Raw genomic sequence first — 19,667 nt, 5'->3', positions numbered from 1 at the left:
AGAGGGGAGGACTCAACTAAAATTTATGCTGTAGTAGTTTAGATTCTCCTTGTAGTGAAAGCTTTATCTGTTAAACTGCAGTAATGTAACTCCCCCTTCATCATCATTATCATCTTCTTTCCGTATCTCTGATCTAGCAAGGGTTTAAAACATAGACTAAAGAGGTTTTTTCCTTGGGTTTCTTCCAGTTTTGTTTTTTTTAAAGTTCAGGACTATCTGTTAGCTCCAATAAAGTATTTTGTTCTCTAAACCTATGTTAGTATGATTAGCTCAGATTTAGATATTTGTATTGTTAGTATCTAGATTTAGAAGACGTGAGATTCTGTTGCTAATCGGAGATACGGATCTACTCAGAAAATGTTTAAACGTAATCCTGAGCTACTTCATTTCCGGGTAAGCAGTTGGGCTGTGTTAGAGCTGATAATCCTGGATAGCTGCCTCTCTGCTGGCTTCTTGTTTGGCTTTTTAAAGTAATCTGGATCATGGAGTTGAGAAGAGTGGCTTTCCATCTGGGTTAATTACGAGTGCAGTCGATTCCCAGAGCGCGCTGTGGCTCGGCAAGAGTCCGTACGTGTTCTGAAGTAGTCTCAGAAGCCTGCAGCGTTGATCTCTGTTTCTTAATCTGTGGGAGTTAAAGGTATAAGCTATGTCCCTCTGGTTTTCACAGCTATCAGTCTAATAGTTGTGTGAAGGGAATTCTCCTGGGGCAGTGTCTTTATTATAACCATATTTTCTCTTTAAATTGCAGGGAGATGGCTGGGTTTATCATAAACCCCTCTGGAAAACAGTCTCTGCTGCACAAACTCAGCAAACGGACACTAACTAGAAAAGCTGCTTTAAGATGAGTTTTCTGATTTTCCTCTCCTTTTCCTCTGTCTCTCAAAACACAGTAATCACACTGAGTGTCCCCTTTTTACGTAATTGTGAAAGTTTAAATGAGCATAAAGAAATAAATATACTAGGGCACTTTAAAGCTATTAAAAAAAAAGATTAAAAAAAAAAACCATCAAAGTTGTAGAGACAAACTTGCCAGGTACATTCAACCAACTTGTTTTTTGTATGAGCCAAGAGATTTTATCTGAATTGTGTAAGATTCTTCTAAGTAGATCTGATTGCAAAGCTGCCTAAGAGAAGGACCTGTCGGATTTTGGAGTGACATGGGAACTTTTTTCAGAATCTGCGTCAAGCTCTTTAATAACTGAAATCTGCTCAGTACCCATGTAGACGACAACAGCGACAAAAAATTTCTGCTTTTATGCCCAGTGATTAACCTTTTTGGTGAAAACTGGAAGGGCGTTTGGAAGATGTGCCTGAAATCAGTGTTAAGAAACAACTGGATCATGATGACTTTTTTCTTCAGAGAGAACAAGTGCATGCATCGGAGGAATATGGGATATGTGTAGAGACTACCTTTCTTTTTTATGGATTTATAAAAGCAATTAGAATTGTAACCATGGAGAAATTTTTCCTCTGAAACGTTTTAATATACTTGAAATAATTGACTTGAATTGGAAAAGTAATTTGAACACTTTTCAACTCCTAATTTTATTAAATCTCTTTGAGTGACTTTGATTTTTCTGCTGTTATAATGTAATGAGGTTTGGCCTTTTTTTTTCTCCTCCACCTTCCCTTCCCGAGGACTAAGGCTTTCAAAACAAACAGAAAACGTACAATTTTGTATTTAAATTTCTCTGCCCATCTAATCATCCCAGAGGTGAAGTATCAGTGTTACAAACTGTCCTTTGGATTGTTTTGGTTTTTCTCCTGTGGTATTACTCAGAACAAAGCAGTGAAATGTGACCTGTGAATACATGGACTGTAGGTCCTGGCTTTTCATCTTACCATAAAAAAAAAAAAGCTGATTATGCTGAGAACTGGGTATTGATTTGAAACACAATCAGATATCAGGAAACTGTATTCAGGTACAAACATCCTTTGTTTTTTTTAATAACTATTTTATTGAAGTCTAAGAATTGCGGGCAATTAAGAATAGTACTTATTATGGCTTTCGTTATTGTTGTAACTACAAGCTACCTTAATTTTTCCAACAGTGGTGCCTTAATCTGTTTTTTCTTCTGATGTAGTCTTCCAATCAGTGTATATAACATTATCTGCCACTTCCCAGCCATGGCAATGGCTGCACCTGATCCAGCATCATGAGAACTCACAACTGTGTGATCTGGTAAGATGTTTTCCATGGAGAAGATGCAAGTGTAAGAATGCATCAGAAGGTTTAAATAACCATGTTAACTTTCAACACAAACTGTAAATTGTGCAAAAAAAGAGTTGGGTTTATGCACAACTATTTTGATCCTCTTGTACTTTTTTTTTTGCTGTGAAATGCACTGAGATCTCAATGCGAGTCATAGTCCATTTGTGAGAAGTGGGGGTGGGGATAATAAAACTACAAAATGATTCATTTGTTCTGTCTGCTTTCCTAGAGATCAGGTGACCAGGAAGAGTAGGTGGTTGTTGTTATCTTTTATGCTGGCGATCTGTCTGTCTGGGGCTTCCTTGGCCCTTAAAGTGGGATATTTTGGCACTGTGCACTTGAGTAGTAACTATAGTATCCAGCAGAAGAATGTTTTAGGCCTTGCTGTCTTGTTTGTGATATTCTATACAACCATCCTGTTGTGTTTAGTTTTGGATATCCATTGGGCATTTTCTTGTTTAACCAGGAATAAAAATAAAAATGAAAACAGTGGGATTAGTTCCTCCTTGTTTCTGGGTCTGCAGCACATTTGGGCTGTGCTCCTTGGCCAATTCCAGGATTTGGGGTAGGAATCATGATGGCAATGCGTGAACTTCCATGGTTCATCGGTACCTGCACCAAACTGGGGGTGGCAGAGGGACAGAAAATAAATTTACAACACTGTATATGTTTCATAGTTGTTTTATCTGTGTCACATGGCAGATTTGCTTTAAACAAACAGCAAGGGCTGTGGTGCAAGGTCCAGCTTTTAATACTGCAGTGATTAGAGCAGAAGACAAACCTCTATCAGCTGAGCATACTCCAGGGATCAGACTTGTGCTTATTAAAATAGAGACTTATGACTCAGTCACTGAGCTCTGCTTAAAATTTTGATTTGGAAATTTGTCAAGGTGATGGCTGTAAAACAGACTGAAAAGCTCCCATGTTGACCATAAACCCATTTGTGTTCCTTATATAATGTTATTAGTCAAGTTATTTCTCTTCCACCCTCATCTGGTATGCTTGTGGTTTCACACTAAGAAAGCTGTAACTAATTTTGTTGTGTAAAAATAGACCCTGAACGCTGAAGTAGTCGTCTTTTAAAACACATGAAACAATTTCTTTTAACATGGGGGTGCTGCTAGAAAAAAAAGAAAAAGGTAAAGCCTTCCTTTGCTCAGACGATCACAAGAACTGGAATGGCTTCCTGATGTGGATTTAGTTGCGCTGCAAATTTCTAGTTACTTCTAGAAACACAAGACATAGATGAAAAAGGTTTAAAAAATAAAAATCTAGCCACTGAATATCCAGCTTAAATTGTAAGACATTTATGTGATTCTTCTGAGAGTTGCAAGCACCCTACGGACTAATGGATGTATTTCCAACTCTGACCAGATTTGATTCTCTTGCATAACGGCTGTTGTTTCCAACTTGTACCTTCTGGAGCGAAGGGAAGGGCTCACTGCTGCTTCCTTTGTAGATATTTGCTAGAACCACAGTGTGTTCAACGGGGAGCATGGCAAAATGTAGGATTTCGGCTTATGTTCTCTTCTGTCTTTCTGGCTTGATTGGGCTCCACTGAAGTTAAGAGCAAAATTCTTATTGATCTCAGTGGTTTTAGGCTCCCTGAGTTATAAACAGATCTTGGAGCTTAAACAAGTGGCTCTCTTCAGAGCTGCTGCATACCCTGCTGCTCGTGGAAAACAGAGTGTGACAAGTCACTCCTATTTAACGCAGGCATTCAGGCGTGTATAATCCTGAAAGCTTGATTCTGGACTTGGTTTTCATGGAAAAAAATGCAATATGTAAATCAGAGTGTTCAAGATTTTAGGCATGGGGAGGGGAATAGATTGAGATGTTTTTCAGCACATTTACAGTATGAACTGTCAAGCCTAGGATTAAGTCTCTGTCTCCTCAGGAGAATTTGGATTTCAGCCATCAGAACCAGAGATGCAGCCTTCAATGTCTAGTTTGCAGGGGCTGATCCCCCTCTGTCCCAGTCACCTGTGGGAAGAACAGGTCAGAGTGTCTTTTAAAGCCTCTTGAACTGAACTTGGAAGAACAAGTAAACATAATCATCAGTGTTGTATCCAAACAACTTGGTGCAAAACTTGGTAGGGGAAATTCTGCACTGAATATTACAGGAAGGAAAGATCAGACGGCCTGGGGGAGTTCGGTGTGTTCCTGTAGTTTCTTACCTCCGTGTCAGAAAAGCTGCCCCATGCTCTGTGTTTCTCTTGGGCATACACACAGTAGAGCGGTGGTTAATATATTAAAGAAATGAGACTGAAGTCAGGTGGGTGGAAAGGGTGTGCGCTTGAAAAATCACAAGATGACAGGAGGTAGCAACCAGGTGGGGGACTGGTGAGAATGAAAGGTGTGGTCACAGTTGCAGGTGGAGACTTATACGTGGTAGCTAAAGTAAGTTTTTATTATTTAGATTTGATGCAACCTAATTCATTCCCCTTCCATCCTTCTTCGAAGGGTTTAGAGATAATTTTGTTCTAGGCTTTTAATTTAGGAGTTGTGGTAACGGTCCAAAGAGGTGGAAACAACAGCGAGAGAAGAGCAGCTTTTTGTATGGGCTGGTGCTGTCATAGCTGTGCATTTTAGAAAACCAAAACAGCCCTGCAGATCTGCTTCCCTGCTCCACATCGGGGAGCCTCGGCTCTAGAAGGCTCGTGGCTGTTGTACGGTTTTCTCCCTTCCCCTCTCTTGTAGGGGTCGATCCATGCAGCTGCGTGCTGGCAAGCAAAGTATTCCTCTCCGATGCTATCCTGAAAGATATACCTCTGCGTAGGTGAGTGTCAGGTATGGGCTTGCAGGGCTTCTTAGTAGCAGCTAAGGTTTTTATTACCTTTTGCTCCCAAGGGTGGAGGGATTAAGATTTGCACAGTGCCAGGGTTCAGAGCGAGGTATGACTTACCTTTCCTTAATTGCCTTTCCGCTACAGCGGCAGCCTGGCTTGGCCTGGTGGTTACAGGAGTAAAGGTCCCAGTTCTGTCTGATCATGTTTCTTCAGGTTGAGTAACACAGCGGAGGGGTGTGAAAGAGTTGCAAGAAGAATTAGCCAACACATTTGTGGTGACGCTATTACTGTGGCACAAATCTGTTGGCTAGAGGTGGCTGGAAACTGGACTGATAGGGGGAAAGAGTTGTCTAGGTATCCTGTATGGAGACTTCCTAGAGTGAAACAGCAGTGTCTACACTGGTGACTTTCTTTCTATCGAAGCAACTTCACATACCCACCTGAACTATCACGTATACCCAGGAATTCCCCAGTGAAAAAAGGTGTGTTGTAGTTGCAGCGAATCAGGCTTTTGCAAACTGGATTATCGGGTATCTTTACACTGTATTAAGGACTGTCTGATCAATGAGTAATTTTCTTGGGTGCCAGCATTTCTTCCACTGAGGGTGTGTTACATCTCAAGATGTTTTTTCTGCTGCTACAACAAAATTTTTTTTTGTGTGGAGGCCATTAAAAAAAGGAAAATTGAAAATTGTCTTGATCGCTACAGAATCTAACTAAGCAGTTAGAAGAGAAACTCATGATGGCAATATGGAAGGACTTGAAAAGATAGACATGGAATTCAGGTGCTTATTAATAAAAGATTAAACATTATTATTTTAAAAAATAATAAAAGGAATGCTTTGCATCATTATACATTTAAAGTAAGTACAAAATCAGTTCATATATAATGTTGCACTTTAACCAAAGTATTGATTCCACAGTTCACTGTATCTGTGGGAGGAAACAGATCTGATAAATAAGTTATGTACTAGATCTTAGTTCCATTTTGAAAAACAGAGCGAGTTTTTTTCCCATGAGCTCAATGCTTCTTACTTATCCTCTCGTTTCTTGTGATGAGGCTTTTTGCCTGCTGTGTCACTGCATATTCCTGCTACCGTCACTGTCCTGGTGCTCCCCGCCTGGAGAAGCTGTTTTGCTGGCCTCGTTGTCCGTGTTGTTGTTGAGGATGTCATCGCAATCCATCTGTGCCATCAGGTTGAAGCGCTCGGCCACGCAGTGGGCAGTGAGGCGAGCCTCGGGGTCATGGTCCCAGCACTCCGTGATGGTGTCGCACAGAAAACGCATTCCCTGCAGTCAGAAGGGCTGAAATTAAGATCTGAAGGCAGGAGGAAGAGAAGCTAAAAGCTGATCTAATGCAATCAGAGTGTTTTACCATACTTTTGACAGCTTTTTTTTTGGCCAAGCTTAAGCACAGGAGGAGACAGCCTTGGTAAGTTGTGGCAAGTGCTAATGCTTGCACCGTTACTGGCACTGCTAGTGTTACAGCAGCAGCCTTAGCTCACCTGGGATCTGGTCCCAAGCATTTTCCACGCTCCCTGGAAATCCTCGATGGAAGTTGGTTTGTGTTGACTGTGGGACTTAAATAGGGGCCAGAAAGAAATAGGCCCTCTGTCTCCTGTCTCAGCCTTGCCCGTTCAGATCGGAGCATCCTAAAATCGGGAGGGACAGGGGAGGTGCAGGTGGTGACCTGCAGGCTGGCCGCTGAGCCCAGGTCTCTGGGTTTCAAGCCCGTGCCCTGGCTGTTACACCTGGATGGAGGGGAGGGACGGTGGGGGGGTGTTCAAAGGCAAGTTTGGAATTAAACTTCTTAAATCTCTGACTTCTTGTTTTAGCAGCTTTCTGAAAGGGTGTGCCATGCCAAATATTCATTGCAGTGTGCAGCTGAACTTTGTTTTCTCACCACAAAATAGTGTCTTGGTTTAGGTGGGATTGGGTACTTCTCCGTGTGCTCCAGACACATTCAGTTCCTTGCAGTTGCAATGCTTATGTCTCCCAGTAATATATTTTTTTCCCAACTGTGTAGTGCTCTGAAAAGAGTCCCAATATTTTGGGCTTAGAAACAAAATGGCAGTATTCGGCTGGTATTTTTCCCCCACTGTTAAGCTAGTAACACAGCTAGCACCAGAAGCTATGTGGAACCTTCCTTTGCCTATATAATTCCTATCATGTGCTATTGCTTTTTGCATCATTGTCAACCAAGGTTGCGACACAGTGGAAAAATCATTATTCTAAATAAAGCTTCATGTTTTTCAGTGGTTTTTGTGTATTTCTTAATTTGCAATTAAGAGAACCCAAAAGTCTCATACGGACCAACACAAGAGGAAAATGCAAGTCCTACAGAGGTGTACCGTCAGTGTCATCTGTCCTTCTGCACCTTGCTCTGAACTCGCTGCTCTCTGCTAAGGTTCATCGTACTAAATCTTCCATAATGGACACAGATTAGAGAGAACAGGATTGTGCAGTAAAACTGACAGATGGTGTGTTTCAGTGCCTCTTATGTCACTCATTTATTAGCTTAGTTGAAAGGATTTGGGGATAATTGATTAACATGCAAAAATGAGCTAGCTTAGCTGAAGCTTTTAAAATAAGCCTTTTTCTCAAACAGAACATGGCACTGTCATATGGTGTAGTCATTAGATTTTCTTGCTTATTTTGCCCTGAAATCATGACATTTATTTGCAGTTTGCCTTGTAGCGATGATGCTCTTTTGAATGGTAAAACTGGAACATCTCGTTACGCTCACAAAATGGACTTAGTTTGGGTTTTACATTTGATATTTCAGATTTCCAAAGGATGCTGAGTTTTACAAGTATATTTTTAGTGGCAATATTGACTTAAGCTCCCACTGCTCCTTCCTGTCCTGCACCAGCCCTTTGGTTGTGCCAGTACAACAGTCTGTTCAGCTGCTTCATGAATCAGATCCAGGAATTTACCTGGCCTAAATAACCACTTTTTTTTTTTTTTTTAAATTTGGTGGGGTGTGAAGTGAGGTAGAAGCATGAGCTTAAGGCGTTTGTAAGTTATCTGGGAAACTTTGGGGATAAATTTCTTCAGTTGGCTTTATTGTGCAGCCTTGCAAACAGTTGCCCTGGAGCTGCTGATGGGCGGCACGCTGGGTGAGTCAGCGTTGTCAGGGAAATTAACGCTTATGTTTGCTGAAAATCTTAAACAGTGGCCAACAATGTAGGTCCTCACTTGACTGAGAGTGATCCTGATGGTTGAAACATGGAAGTAGCATTTGGAGCTCTGCACCAAACTTATTTTCGTTGGTGGGAACATCTGTGGGTGCTTCCCATTCAGGTGAGCAATTTGTCACCCTTTCTTGGCATCACCCAATGCTTCCTCCCACTGGAAGTGGCACAAACCAGTGGCTTTCTGCTGGTTCCCAGCAGATGGTGCTGCCCTGTGCCTGTCCTGGGGAGACCGGTTGCAAAATGCCTGGCAAATCATGCAAAGCCAGGCTTGTAAGGAGATGTTTATTAGATCAGCTAAGATTAGTCGGAGGCAAGCTTTCGGGAACACAACGTGGCTTTTCTGTTCCTCTTCCCCAGTGAACATCAGGTGGTCTAATAAAAGTCACTACCTTACAAGCCTTGCTCTGTTTACGTGCTAGACCAACCCAACTACAGCAACATTATTTCTCGGAGGTGATTGCAGTCAGCCCTTCTTCAGCTCGGCAAACAGCGCAGTTATGGTCAGGCTCTATCAGTGTGTGATTGTTGACAACCCAAGCCTCTGTATATTTTTCTTGTGGTTTCAAAGTTTATCAGAGACCCTGGGAAGTGAATGTCTGAGATGAATACTCAAAAGCTTCAAATATGTAGCAGTGCTGATTGAAGTTCCTGTATTTGCCTTCATCAAGGAAGAAGGCTGGGTGAGCTTCAGAAGTGGACTCACTGACTGATAAACTCACTGATGGTCCAGCAGAAACCACAGATGCATTTGATGGTGTTTGCAGCTTTGGTCGTTCAGGTCGGTTGTGAGTCTTTTGACAAACATGGTTTTGAGAGGAGATGCTGTAGGGAACACATGGCCTGCTAAGATCATGAAATTATATCTCTCCTTTTGAAAAGCCTGGCTTTATGTGCCATCCAGGCAGAGTGGAAGCAGTAGCGGTGTGTTTTATGGGTGGATACTGCAAAACGATGCACTGAACACTGCACGGCTCTGTGAGCCAGCAGGCTCAATGGTTCAGCTTGTTTTTCAGATGAACGGAATTGTTGATCAGCAGATGGTGTTTTTCCACAAGACGTGTGGAATTTAAGAAGTACCAAAGTCAGGCAAGATTTGAAAGTCGCGGTCAGTGTGGCTGTTACCCCTTGTGTCCTCAATGCATGGAAGAAAGTACTGGACCTGTGGGAAGAGGACCCTGTCAGGGCCAGGAGGTAGCTATTATTTCTGGAGCTGGTTGGTCTGGGTGTGCTTGTGGATGTTTTTAACACAGCACATCTCATCATCGCCAAAGTGTTTCTATTCTAGAGCACTGGGTTATGCTTTCTGGGCTAAAACACTTTGCTTTCAGACCTTCTGAGCTGAAGGCTGGTGAAAGACCTCCCCTCGGCAAGACTTGAGCCCAGCAGGTTCCCTGCTCTTAGCTTCACGTGTGTTTCCTGGTTGTTTCACTCGAGGGAGATGGAAGTGGAAGTCTTTCTTCTCCCATGCTAAGTCGTGACCTCTCATGTTAGAGGTAATTTTGAGCTTGAAACCTCCATAATCAAGCAGGCAGAAGGCTGGATGCACCTTCTTCCCCTTTGTCCCTGCTGTGAGATGGCTGTGTGCGAGGGACTGTGTTTTCTGAGCTAGAGCTTTCTGGATACGGTGGTTAGGGGAGAAGTGAGGTCAACTCAAATGATTTACTGTTTCATGAGAAGAACCTGCACTGAAGTGCTCTATTTTGCTGTTGTCTTCAAGATAACTGAATACCATCACTTGGCATTCATAACGCTTCCTGATCATGGCTATTGATCAATAAATTTTGCTGTACCCCTGGCTGGTGGCTTTTATACACCAGGGAAATGGGTCTAGTGGGGCTTATGTGGGCTCAGCCAGCCAAAATGGAGCTGGAAGTCGGGCCCAGGAGTTCTGCCCACTTTTGCTTTGATTACAGCTTTAATCATTTTTCAGGCTGGCTTAGTGAGATGGGACAATGTGGGTTGCTCTTTTCTGAACCGGCTACTCCCAGCTTACCTGATGCACCAGCCAGCTGCTTGGGATCTCGGGTCGCCCTCTGCCATGCAGCACGATGTCCCTCATGGTGTCCACGCAGGGCTGCTCCTGGACTTTTGACCCAAAAGGCAGCTCGTAATTCTTTACCTCTGCAAGGAAGCAACAGCAGTATTACAGGATGTTTTTAATGCATTCACTGCTTTGCTATGGTATGGTCCACCGGATGAGAATAAATTTGTTTTTATCAGTCTGCAAAAATAAAGGGATCTGGAAACAATTTAGAATTTGAACATAGAAACGTAGTGCTGGGTTTTCATGTAGAAGTTGTTTTCAGAGACAGGACTGAGGAACCATCTGACCACCTTCCTGAATCCAAGAGATGTACTACAAAGGACTTGGTTTGTCTTTGGGTGAGACGTATTTTGAGCAGGTAAAATGTGTTGCGCTGGTGAAAGACGGGAGAGGCGACTACGGTACCAGCATCCAGATTCCTGCTGCGGGCATGGATTGGGTTAGAAGAGAAATGGCTCTTCCAGAAGAGCAACCCCATGTTGTGGGAGGCCAAGGAGAAACTCACTGTTGCAGAGGTGAGAGGCCACTCTGGTTTCTGCCAGCTCCTGCCCAGATGCAAATGCAGGCGAAATACGGGTGGGGAGGGATGGCCTGGGATGCTGGCTCGGGAGTAAAGGATGCACCCGGCATCTGAGTCAGGCAAGGGTCTCCCACTGCCGAGTGTGGGGCACGCAGGGCAGTTGGGGCAGCTTTCTTGCCGAGGGTTGGAGCTTCTTGCAGCTCCGTTGTCTTGTATTGCAAGTAGGTGGGACAGGGAAGGAACCGGAGAGAGCTAAAAAGGGAAGAGAGGGGAGCAGGCAGCAGGACGGGCAGGGGCTAACAGCAGGGCAGTTAATTAAATGTTTTGCTACATGCAATTTCAGATGCCAGGATGTGGCTCTGGGAAGTGAGGGGGGACGTGGGTCTGTCGGAGGCTGGAGTTTGCGAGTCCCCGTTGCAACATAAACTCTCTGGTGTTGTCTGAAAAAAAAAAGTGGTTGTGGCCGGGGAGGGGGAGGCAGCTTCGGCTCTTCCTGCTTGGTTTGCTTTGCATTGCCAGCACTGACTCGGATGTGACTTGGCGGCTGGCTGGCTTTGAGCGGGGGCTGGACCAGATGACCCCCCAGGGTCCAGTCCTGAGCCGGCCCCCTCGAGCCACAGCACGCAGGGCAGGCAGCCATGGGGGAGGATCTGCCGTCAGCTCTTAGCAGCCCTGCAGAGACCTGAGCCACCCCAAATCAGGTCCCGTGCCATCGGTGGGGATGTGGGACTAAGCCATGTCCCCATACGGGGAGGAAGGGAGCAAAAAGGTGCGTGGCAACCCCAGTGCGATGCTCCTACCTCCTACCACTTCACATCTGGAGGCCATTTCCCACAAAACGAGGGCCATGGAATAGACATCCATCTGCTTGAAAGACTCCAGGTCTTCCAGGTTCACCCTGGACTCCAGGACCTCTGGGGCCATGTACCTGGCGGTGCCCACCTGCCCGCAAAGAGGAGAGAGGCATTAGCAGGGGTGGGCGAGGGCTTCGGCTGTGGGGTGACCAGGGGTGGTTTGCAAAGGGTCCCCTCCAGGGAGAGCCTGGGGGTCATACTTGCCTGCCCACTGTTGGCAAAGTCGTCCACCGTCAGGGAAGGGTCGAGGCGTATGGCGATGCCGAAGTCACAGAGCACACACTCCTGCTCATTCTTCACCAGGACGTTGGTGCTTTTGATGTCCCGGTGGGCGATGGGGATTTTCGGCCTGCCGCAGGCGGTGTAGTCGCTGTGGAGGTGGGCCACCCCGCTCACCAGGGAGCCCGCCATCTTCTGCAGGTCCATCCAGCTCAGGATGTGGTGGGAGAGGTAGTCCTTGAGGTTGCCGCGGCTGTGGTAGGCAGTGATGAGCCAGTACTCCCGGCGGGGCCCGGTGCCCCGGTCCTCGGCGGTGAGGAACTGCAGGACGCTGTCATGCTTGAGGCTGGCATCGGTGAAGATCTGGCTCTCGTTCTTCCAGGAGGAGTACTCCTCGCAGGGGAAGATCTTCACAGCCACCGTCTCGTACTGCCCCGAGCGGCTGTGGCTCAGCTTGGCCCTCCACACCTCCGCGAACTGCCCTTTGCCCACCATCTCGTCCAGCTCAATGGGGAGCAGCTCGGCGGGGTGGCTGCTGGCGCAGGTAGGGCTGGCGCCGGCTGGGCTCTCATCCATCAGCACAGACAACTTCTCCTCCCGCTCGGCAGACCTCCCCGGCTCTGGCAGCGCCGGGGGCTGTCCCGGTTTCCCGCCCCATGCCTTGGCTCTCTTGCGCCGCTTTTGCGTGCGGCAGAGGTAAAATATCACTGTGATCATCACCGCCACCAGCAGCGGGGGCAGGAGGCTGATGGCGGCCACCGGGATCACCTCTTTGCTCTGCAGCATGGAGTAGCCTGCGGGGAGGAAAGCAAAGGCGAGGGCGCTGCCGCCGCGGGTCTGCAAACAGCTCGTTTTCATCACGTGGAGGAGGGAAATATGCGAAGCCATTAATGAAGCGCAGCCCTTTGTGGGGCTGCAATGCTCGCTGCGCACAAGCCCCATCCCGGCAAAGAACGCAGATGTAGGCAGTTATGAAGGGGGCTGCTTGGTTTAGGTCTCAAATTTAGCTCCATTTATCAAGTGAGGGTTCAGGATGCTGGCCGGCATTACTTGGGCTGGGCGGTGCGGCATGCGAGACCCTGCCGCTGCCACCAAAACGTCTCGGCTGCCCTTCGGTAGCCGCTTGTGCTCACAGCGAGGGGAGCCGGGGCAGAAATAACAGCGATAAAGCTGGGGTAAGGCTCGAACAGAGCAAATCTCTGAGGGGGTTTGGGGCTGGAGCTTTGCTGGAGCCCTGTGGTGCACGGAGAGCCAGGAGGGATGCTGGAGAGGGTGGGCAGCATGCAGGACCACCGAGCCCAGGGGAGCGCTGGGATGCTTTGCGTGATAATTAGCGCAAAGGAGCATTGTTTCAGCGCGCTCTGCCAGTGTTGGCATCTCCTTCCTCGCCACGTTACAACACCAACCCCTGTCAACTGACCGGGCATGGCTGCTTTTGTTTTATTTCTTTTAAACCCCCGTCAGCCTTCAGATCATCAAGGGGAGGGGGACACACACAAAAAGCCCTAACCCTTGCACAACATATAATTGTCTGATCCTTTGATGTTCACGATTCCTGGAATAAACATGCTGACTTCAGTAGAGATATTCAAGTAATATCTTACTCAGAGGTTTTTCTGCCAAGTATAATAACCCAGGGGAAGAGGGATAAGAATCATTCCATAAGCAAAACTCGTGCTGCTTGACCTCAGTGTGTGCAGATCATAATTCAGGTTCTGGAAAAACAGAGCGTTTAGCTATTTTCCTTGGCAAATTTCAAAAAAATGTGCTGCAGCTAATTTCTGCAAGGCTGTGAAAGCGTTTCTAAAATAGGCATCAGGTTCAAACCACAAGATCAACCTAAACTGATATAAATCAATAATGAACTCAGGAATATGTTTATTTTGGAAAGCGTTAGGCCTGGATATCACCTACTGCTTTAATGGATTTACCCGATGCTTAAGATCCCATCTTTGAAACTCTGAAGAAAGAGAAGATATTTTTAAGGGAGTTGCGTGCACGAGCCCTGAGAAGGGGAAGTTAACCCAACTTCAGCAAATTCCTTCGTGAGGATGCCCCTTCCTGATGCAAGCCCTTTGGTATGGAGGGGTTGCAGCACGGCTTAGACCCCTTCCACGGAGAGCAAATGTAGCTGCTCTGGCAACAACCGTGGGTCTAAACCCACGCCTTGTCGAGCATCGCTGTGTGGGTCCTTCCATCCCTGCTGAGGGGAGACGGACCTTCAGGGCCAGGCTCAGCTGGCGCAGGGGTGGAGAGGACTCTGCATGCTCAACCCTACCCAGCGTCTTCCCAAGGTGTTCACTGGGCTCCTGCTTGCACAGCTTTAGGAAAGGATGCCTCCGTGTGTTCATTAGGGTGGTCTCTGAGCTCTGATGGGGTCCCCTGCAACCCTGGTGCTAGGGCAGTGCCACCCAGCAGCCCAGACCTGAAAGCAGGGCTTAAGAAATCAAGAAATGGGAAAAAATCTGCCTGCTTCAGCCGCCAGAGAAGTGCTCATCTGTATTAGATATATCTCTGCTCAGCAGTTGTCTATGCTATTGAAGATGACCATAAGTTAATATTTAAAATGCAAATGATCCCTTAAAGCAGAAAAGGAAGTAAACAATGGGGTCTCTGAGTCCGGGGCTTGCCAAGCTGGCCCCACAAACCAAACCAAAGAAGAGATAATTGTTTAAGGCCTGCACTGCTCTCGCTCCGAGTTTCAGCACTTTACGTGCCGGCTGGCAGGAGGCGGCTGTTTGTGGCAGCCTTCGGTGGGGGTGGCATTTCCAATGAGCCAGTTGTCATTTTTGTGTGAAATTACATATCTCAGCATCGGCTTTGGGATTTGACTATCTCTCCCTAGAAGTGTGTGTACCTGTTATGTTTGGCTCGGGAAGCAGCAAAGAACTGCCAAATTTAGCATCGTTTGCCTTCATTAAAAGTGGCTTGTTTATTCTGAGAATTTGCATTTTATGTGATTTTTTTCTTTTTTCCTTGCGTTGCGGGAGAAGCTATGCCGCTGACTTGCAGGTTATGCTTAGGCTCATTTTCAGCACCTCGTTGCTCTGTAATTATGGAAAATCGGAGGGGTTTCACTTTGCTTTTGTTACGGGTCAGATTCTTGACGGGCACTTGGATAAACCTGGTCCATTTGGAGTTAGGGAGGTCTGGACAAGCCCCCGAAGGCTCAGGATCTAGCTGGAAGCGTTTCCAAAGTATACGACCCTCCCGAGGTACAGAAACGAGCTGCCTCTTAGTTTTCCCTCCTGTGGATTTACAGCTCCTGTTGGATCTCCAGCCATCTGCAGAAGCGTCTACAGGCGTGCCAAGCCGCGCTCACGTATGTGTACAGTACCAGGGTGGCTCTGGCCATCCCTGCCCGAGAGAAACGCCGCTGCAGAAATGCCCAGGAGAGCGGCAGGGGAGGCACCGCTGCGTGCCGAGCCTCGCACCCCGGCACCGCCACCTTTTTGGGTTGCAGCCGTGGCGGACGGCAGCGGTTCCCGTGGGTGTGCCGGGGCAGGATTTGCTCTGACGCGATTTATTTAAAGCTTTCAGAGCATTGACTCACGCTGGGTTACATCAGCTTTTGGGTTCCCCAGTTGCTTCGCCCTGCACTGAAGGACACAGCCTACCAAGAGATACGGTGGATTTTCCATCGCCTGATGTTTCCAGACCAAGGCTGGAGGCACTGCTGGGAGGGATGGTTTAGCCACAGATAAAATACCAGGCTCAGTAACGGGGTACAAATTTTACCTAGATTTTAGATAGGGAGGTCAAAGAAAATGCTGAAAGAGCTCCTTCTGGCATTGCATCTCCTACTCTATTGGAAACACAAGTTATTTGTCATTAGCGTTGGGTGCTTCTCCCCCATAAATAACATTGACAAAAGTACTCACCATTGGTGTGGTTTTCAAAGATAAGTTTATCGTTGCACTCCTGCTCGTCCACGCAGCCGCAGATGTAGATGATCCCGTCCTCGCTGGGCTGATGGGTCATGATGCAGCGCGAGGTGTTGTAGTTGGGGACCATGAGGTTTTCGATGGGGCGGTGGGGGTTGTGGCAGAGCGTGCTGATCCTGATGCTCTCGTTGTCCTGTCTCCTGCACGTGCCAAATGAACCAACAAAGCGTTAGTCTAGCAGCTCAGCCTTTGTGTCACCTGTGTGTCATCTTAAACCTGGTTTTAAGATCGTTCATTTTAAGCTGTGTAGGGAATTACTTGTTTGCAGTGGCTCTGGTATAATTCTAATTACACGAGCTTTGGAAGGGCTTTGTTAAAGCTCTTTGTCTCTTCCAAATGGTGAAAAAAGAAATGTTTAGCACACGCCAATAGTAGGATGTGAGCCAGAGACTCTGATTGTTTCTAGTAGATAATTCACCAGTTCATAATCGCGCCTTGAATCAGGTAGTGCCAACCCTAAGGCTGAGCGCCCTGCGTGGGATTTGGGGCAAAATTCCTCTTTTACTAACACCAGCTGCTAGGCCAGCAGGTTATGGGGCTGTGCGGCGCTAAGGAAACCCTCCAAAATGAGGGTACTACCTCACATGTCACCTCTGCTGCAACAAAAGTCGTAACATCTCTGCCTCAGCAGGGGCTGGGGTCTCTGCTGCCCGAATTTCACCTGTGCAGGGGAGAGGCGGGGGACATGGGGGCCGAAAGGCCTGCTCCCCAGCCGCTGCTTGGCTGGCTCTTCCCTCCTGCTCCTCTCAGCCCGTGCGTGCAGGGGGAGCCCGTAAGCGCTGTCTCGTCCCCTGGGTTCTCTCTGGGCTAATTGCTGGTTGTCGCGCCCTGTCCTTGCAGGACCATTTGCTCCTGCCTCTGGCAACCTGCGGCAGTAGAGCCCTTCAGTTGCTGGTCAGGGCTATTTCTAGAAACGGCTTGACCTTTGGAGCTGCCAAATTATAACGTGAAGGCGATACGACTCCCCGAGCATGGGGCTGCGTCTGCATTCATACCACAGCTTCAGACACCGAGCAACTACAAATGAAACCTGCTGTGTCACCCGGTGATGTCCCGGTCCTCACCAGGTCTGGGGCAGAGGAGTGCTGGGGCTCAGCACAGCCAGGGATGCGATGGCAAATAAGCCCTAGCTCCTCCTTATTTCCACTTAGATAATTAAGAGGGAGGTAGAAGCGTAATTTCTTGGCATTTCCAGGGACTTTGTTCTTTGTTTCAAAAAGAAAGGACAGACCTACTTTTTTTTTTCTTTTTTTAATCGCTGTGTATTTCTTCAACTCCGTGTAACAACCCCCCCCATCAGCGACGGCCATAACATCAGCCAGGGAAGACCGAGACGTCCGTTCCACTGGCTGAGAGATGGGAGCTGCATGGGTGAAGACTTCCCAAGACATTTTTCCCTTTCTGGAGTGAAGATGCAAAATATCCCAATGCCCGTGTTGCATTTAACTGCGGACAAGTGTTCAGCAAGCGCAGTGAGAACAGGTGAAATATTTCAAGGCCTATTACCAAAATGTCTCATTCACGGAACTCCAGTTACTCACTGAGATGTGGCTTGTAGCATCAGGTCTAGCTCCATAATGCTGGTGTCCTTAGAGCTTTTTTAACCACCAATGCTCAGCAGCCAGGTTAGGTCCTTCTCACATGCCACATTTTTTGCTTAGCATCACCTAGATTGGGCTCCCATTAAAGCCATGGAAAAGTGTCACATGTAGAGCAAAAGGATGGGTTTGGCTCTGGTTGTCGTCCGACTCCTCAAGCACAGGGCGCTTGTTTTGCTGGAAAACCCCAGCTCTCCCAACAGATTCGGGCAGCATTGGCTCAACACAAGAGGGCTTGGCTAGAGGGTCCGGCACAGCTGCGTCCCCGTGCTGGGAGCTCCCTTCTTTTGGTGCGTGGTGGAGTCATCCTTGTTGGACCTATGGCTTCCTCTCCACCTGTTGTTTATCAAGCTGGGTGAGGGAAGAGGTTTGGGGAGCAAATGGTGGAGATCCTGAAAAGTTGGGGTGCCCAGGTGGGTTTAGGAATGGCCAAGCATGAACTGGGTTATGTCCCTTTGTGGGGCAGATAGTGGCAGCTGAAAGGAACTGGAGCTTGGAGATGGGATTAGGAGGCAGCTGCTGGTGTCGTGATGGAGCGTCTCACCCTCGGAGAGACGGAGTGGAGCTAACACAGGCTGCTGGCATGGCACGCAAGACATGCCGGGCAGCTCGGGGCCGGGCAGCTCCTGCCCTGCCAGCACCACCAGGGAAATGCGACCCGGGATGCAGCCCTTCTCCTACAGGGAGGATCCGGGCCTGCCTCATAGAGCCAGTGGGTAATTAAGACCTAACTAAGAACTAAGAGCGGAGCACCAGGGTTTGACCCTTGTTTCCAGAGCCTTCGCCAGAGGAGGCAGGATAACCCGGCACTGGTCAGGTTTGCAGGGCAGCCCTGGGGTGAGGACAAGTGATGGGGAATGACCGGCCCCGCACCGGCTATGGGCGGCTGGCAAACATTGCAGCTACTCCTGGGGGCGTTCAAAGGAAATTACAACCATTAATTACTTTTCCAGGGACAGCCTCTGCTTCCTGACCTAGCGGTGCAAAGTGGGAGGGTGAAGGTATGGTGAGGTTTCACGATGCCTTCGAGGTCAGCTGGGAAGTCAGACATAAAAGCAGGGGGAAGAACCCAACTTTGTCATCCTCTCCCTGGTGAAGTTGCCTGGTTTCAGCGCTCCCCACACTTTCTTGTGGTTCCTAGGTAATTTGTCAGAGGAGCTTCGAGCTGAAGAGTCCTAGGAGGGTGCGATCCCTCCTCCATGGGCTGCCCAGGCTGGGCACGCTGGAGGACGTGAGCACGTTGCTCATGGGCATGGGGCCACAGCTGCTGCTGTGACTGTGATACCCACACAGGACAAGTTCAGATGATCCAAATATGCCTCTGCAAGTGAGCAGTGGGAGCGAGGCTGGCTTGGAGGTGAGCCTTGCCTGCAGGGATCTTAATCTCAGGATGGGTTTTAGGATGGAGTGGGAGATGCTGGGAGGAGGCTGCAGGGCCAGCAGGTTATTTGTGACCCCACAGCTGCCTTACCCCATCTGATACATGGTGCAAGGTGCAGCCCCATCCTGTGCCGTGGGATTGCTTTCCTGGCGTGGGGATTTATGCTGCAGTGGTCTTGCTTCTTCCTGTACATGTAGGCTGTCAATGGGAAAACCCAGTGAGATCCTGGATTGCCTACCTAGGATTTAAGGTGGCTTCTCCATGTCCGTGTAGGGGAATTTGGGGCAGGGGGTGGATTTTGTTTGTTTGTTTGTGTTTCTTGTTGGTTTTGTGTTTTGTTTTTTTTAAGTCCATAATGCAACAATTATGTTGAGGCAAACTCCTACTGAAAGCAGGGCGTACAGCATTCATGCTAATTAGCAGGTTGAGATAAAGCCTAGTGATAAGTGCTTGGCTGGCTTTCACTTTGGCAGCCAAATTAAAAGGGAAAGAGGAGGAAAATCACTCTGGGCAGACCCAAAATGGATGGTTTTTTTAGTTTTGCTCATGGGGACCAAAGAGCTGGGGGAGGCACTCTTCTGGGCCAAACGATGTGGTGTGTGCTTGGCCTGAAATACAAGATTGTGTTTCCTTTCCAGGCATCTACCACAGAAGCAGAAAAAGGCTTTTCCCAGGGGATGGGAAGGAGGTGGGTTAAACCCAGTGGGTTAAACCCCAGTTTGGTACCAGCTCCGATGTCCATGTGCTGAATGGGGACAGACCTCGGCTGCACCCCTGCACGTGAACCAGGGTTTCACCAGCCTGATGCAGGAGGACATCATGGGTTTGGGGGTCAGGGCTGCTGGTTTTGCCCTTGGGTTCAGCTTGTAAAGCTAAATTCAGGGGTCTATGGGGGTTTAGAGGTCCCGCA

General features: G+C 47.7%; 2 protein-coding genes across 3 annotated transcripts in view; one reads left to right on the top strand and one right to left on the bottom strand.

The window, feature by feature from the left end:
• The window catches only part of OSBPL11 (oxysterol binding protein like 11), a 42,841-nt gene extending 40,136 nt beyond the window's left edge, over positions 1–2,705 (top strand). For both annotated transcript variants that reach the window (XM_050899915.1, XM_050899916.1), the window contains exon 13: positions 749–2,705. In XM_050899915.1, the coding sequence (XP_050755872.1) occupies positions 749–826 (78 nt within the window). In that variant the 3' untranslated portion in view covers positions 827–2,705. The remainder of the gene's footprint in view (positions 1–748) is intronic.
• A 3,093-nt stretch (positions 2,706–5,798) lies between these two features.
• The window catches only part of LOC127018314 (TGF-beta receptor type-2-like), a 33,721-nt gene continuing 19,852 nt past the window's right edge, over positions 5,799–19,667 (bottom strand). Inside the window, exons 3-7 of the mRNA XM_050899870.1 lie at positions 15,716–15,918; positions 11,820–12,628; positions 11,562–11,703; positions 10,191–10,318; positions 5,799–6,290 (exon numbers count right to left, since the gene is read on the bottom strand). Of these exons, the coding sequence (XP_050755827.1) occupies positions 6,078–6,290; positions 10,191–10,318; positions 11,562–11,703; positions 11,820–12,628; positions 15,716–15,918 (1,495 nt within the window). The 3' untranslated portion in view covers positions 5,799–6,077. The remainder of the gene's footprint in view (positions 6,291–10,190; positions 10,319–11,561; positions 11,704–11,819; positions 12,629–15,715; positions 15,919–19,667) is intronic.

Source organism: Gymnogyps californianus, chromosome 7 (genome assembly GCF_018139145.2).
Source record: "Gymnogyps californianus isolate 813 chromosome 7, ASM1813914v2, whole genome shotgun sequence".
Classification (NCBI taxonomy): Eukaryota; Metazoa; Chordata; class Aves; order Accipitriformes; family Cathartidae; genus Gymnogyps; species Gymnogyps californianus.
The sequence above is the reverse complement of the archived record's forward strand: the minus strand, read 5'-3'. Positions and strand labels throughout refer to the sequence as shown.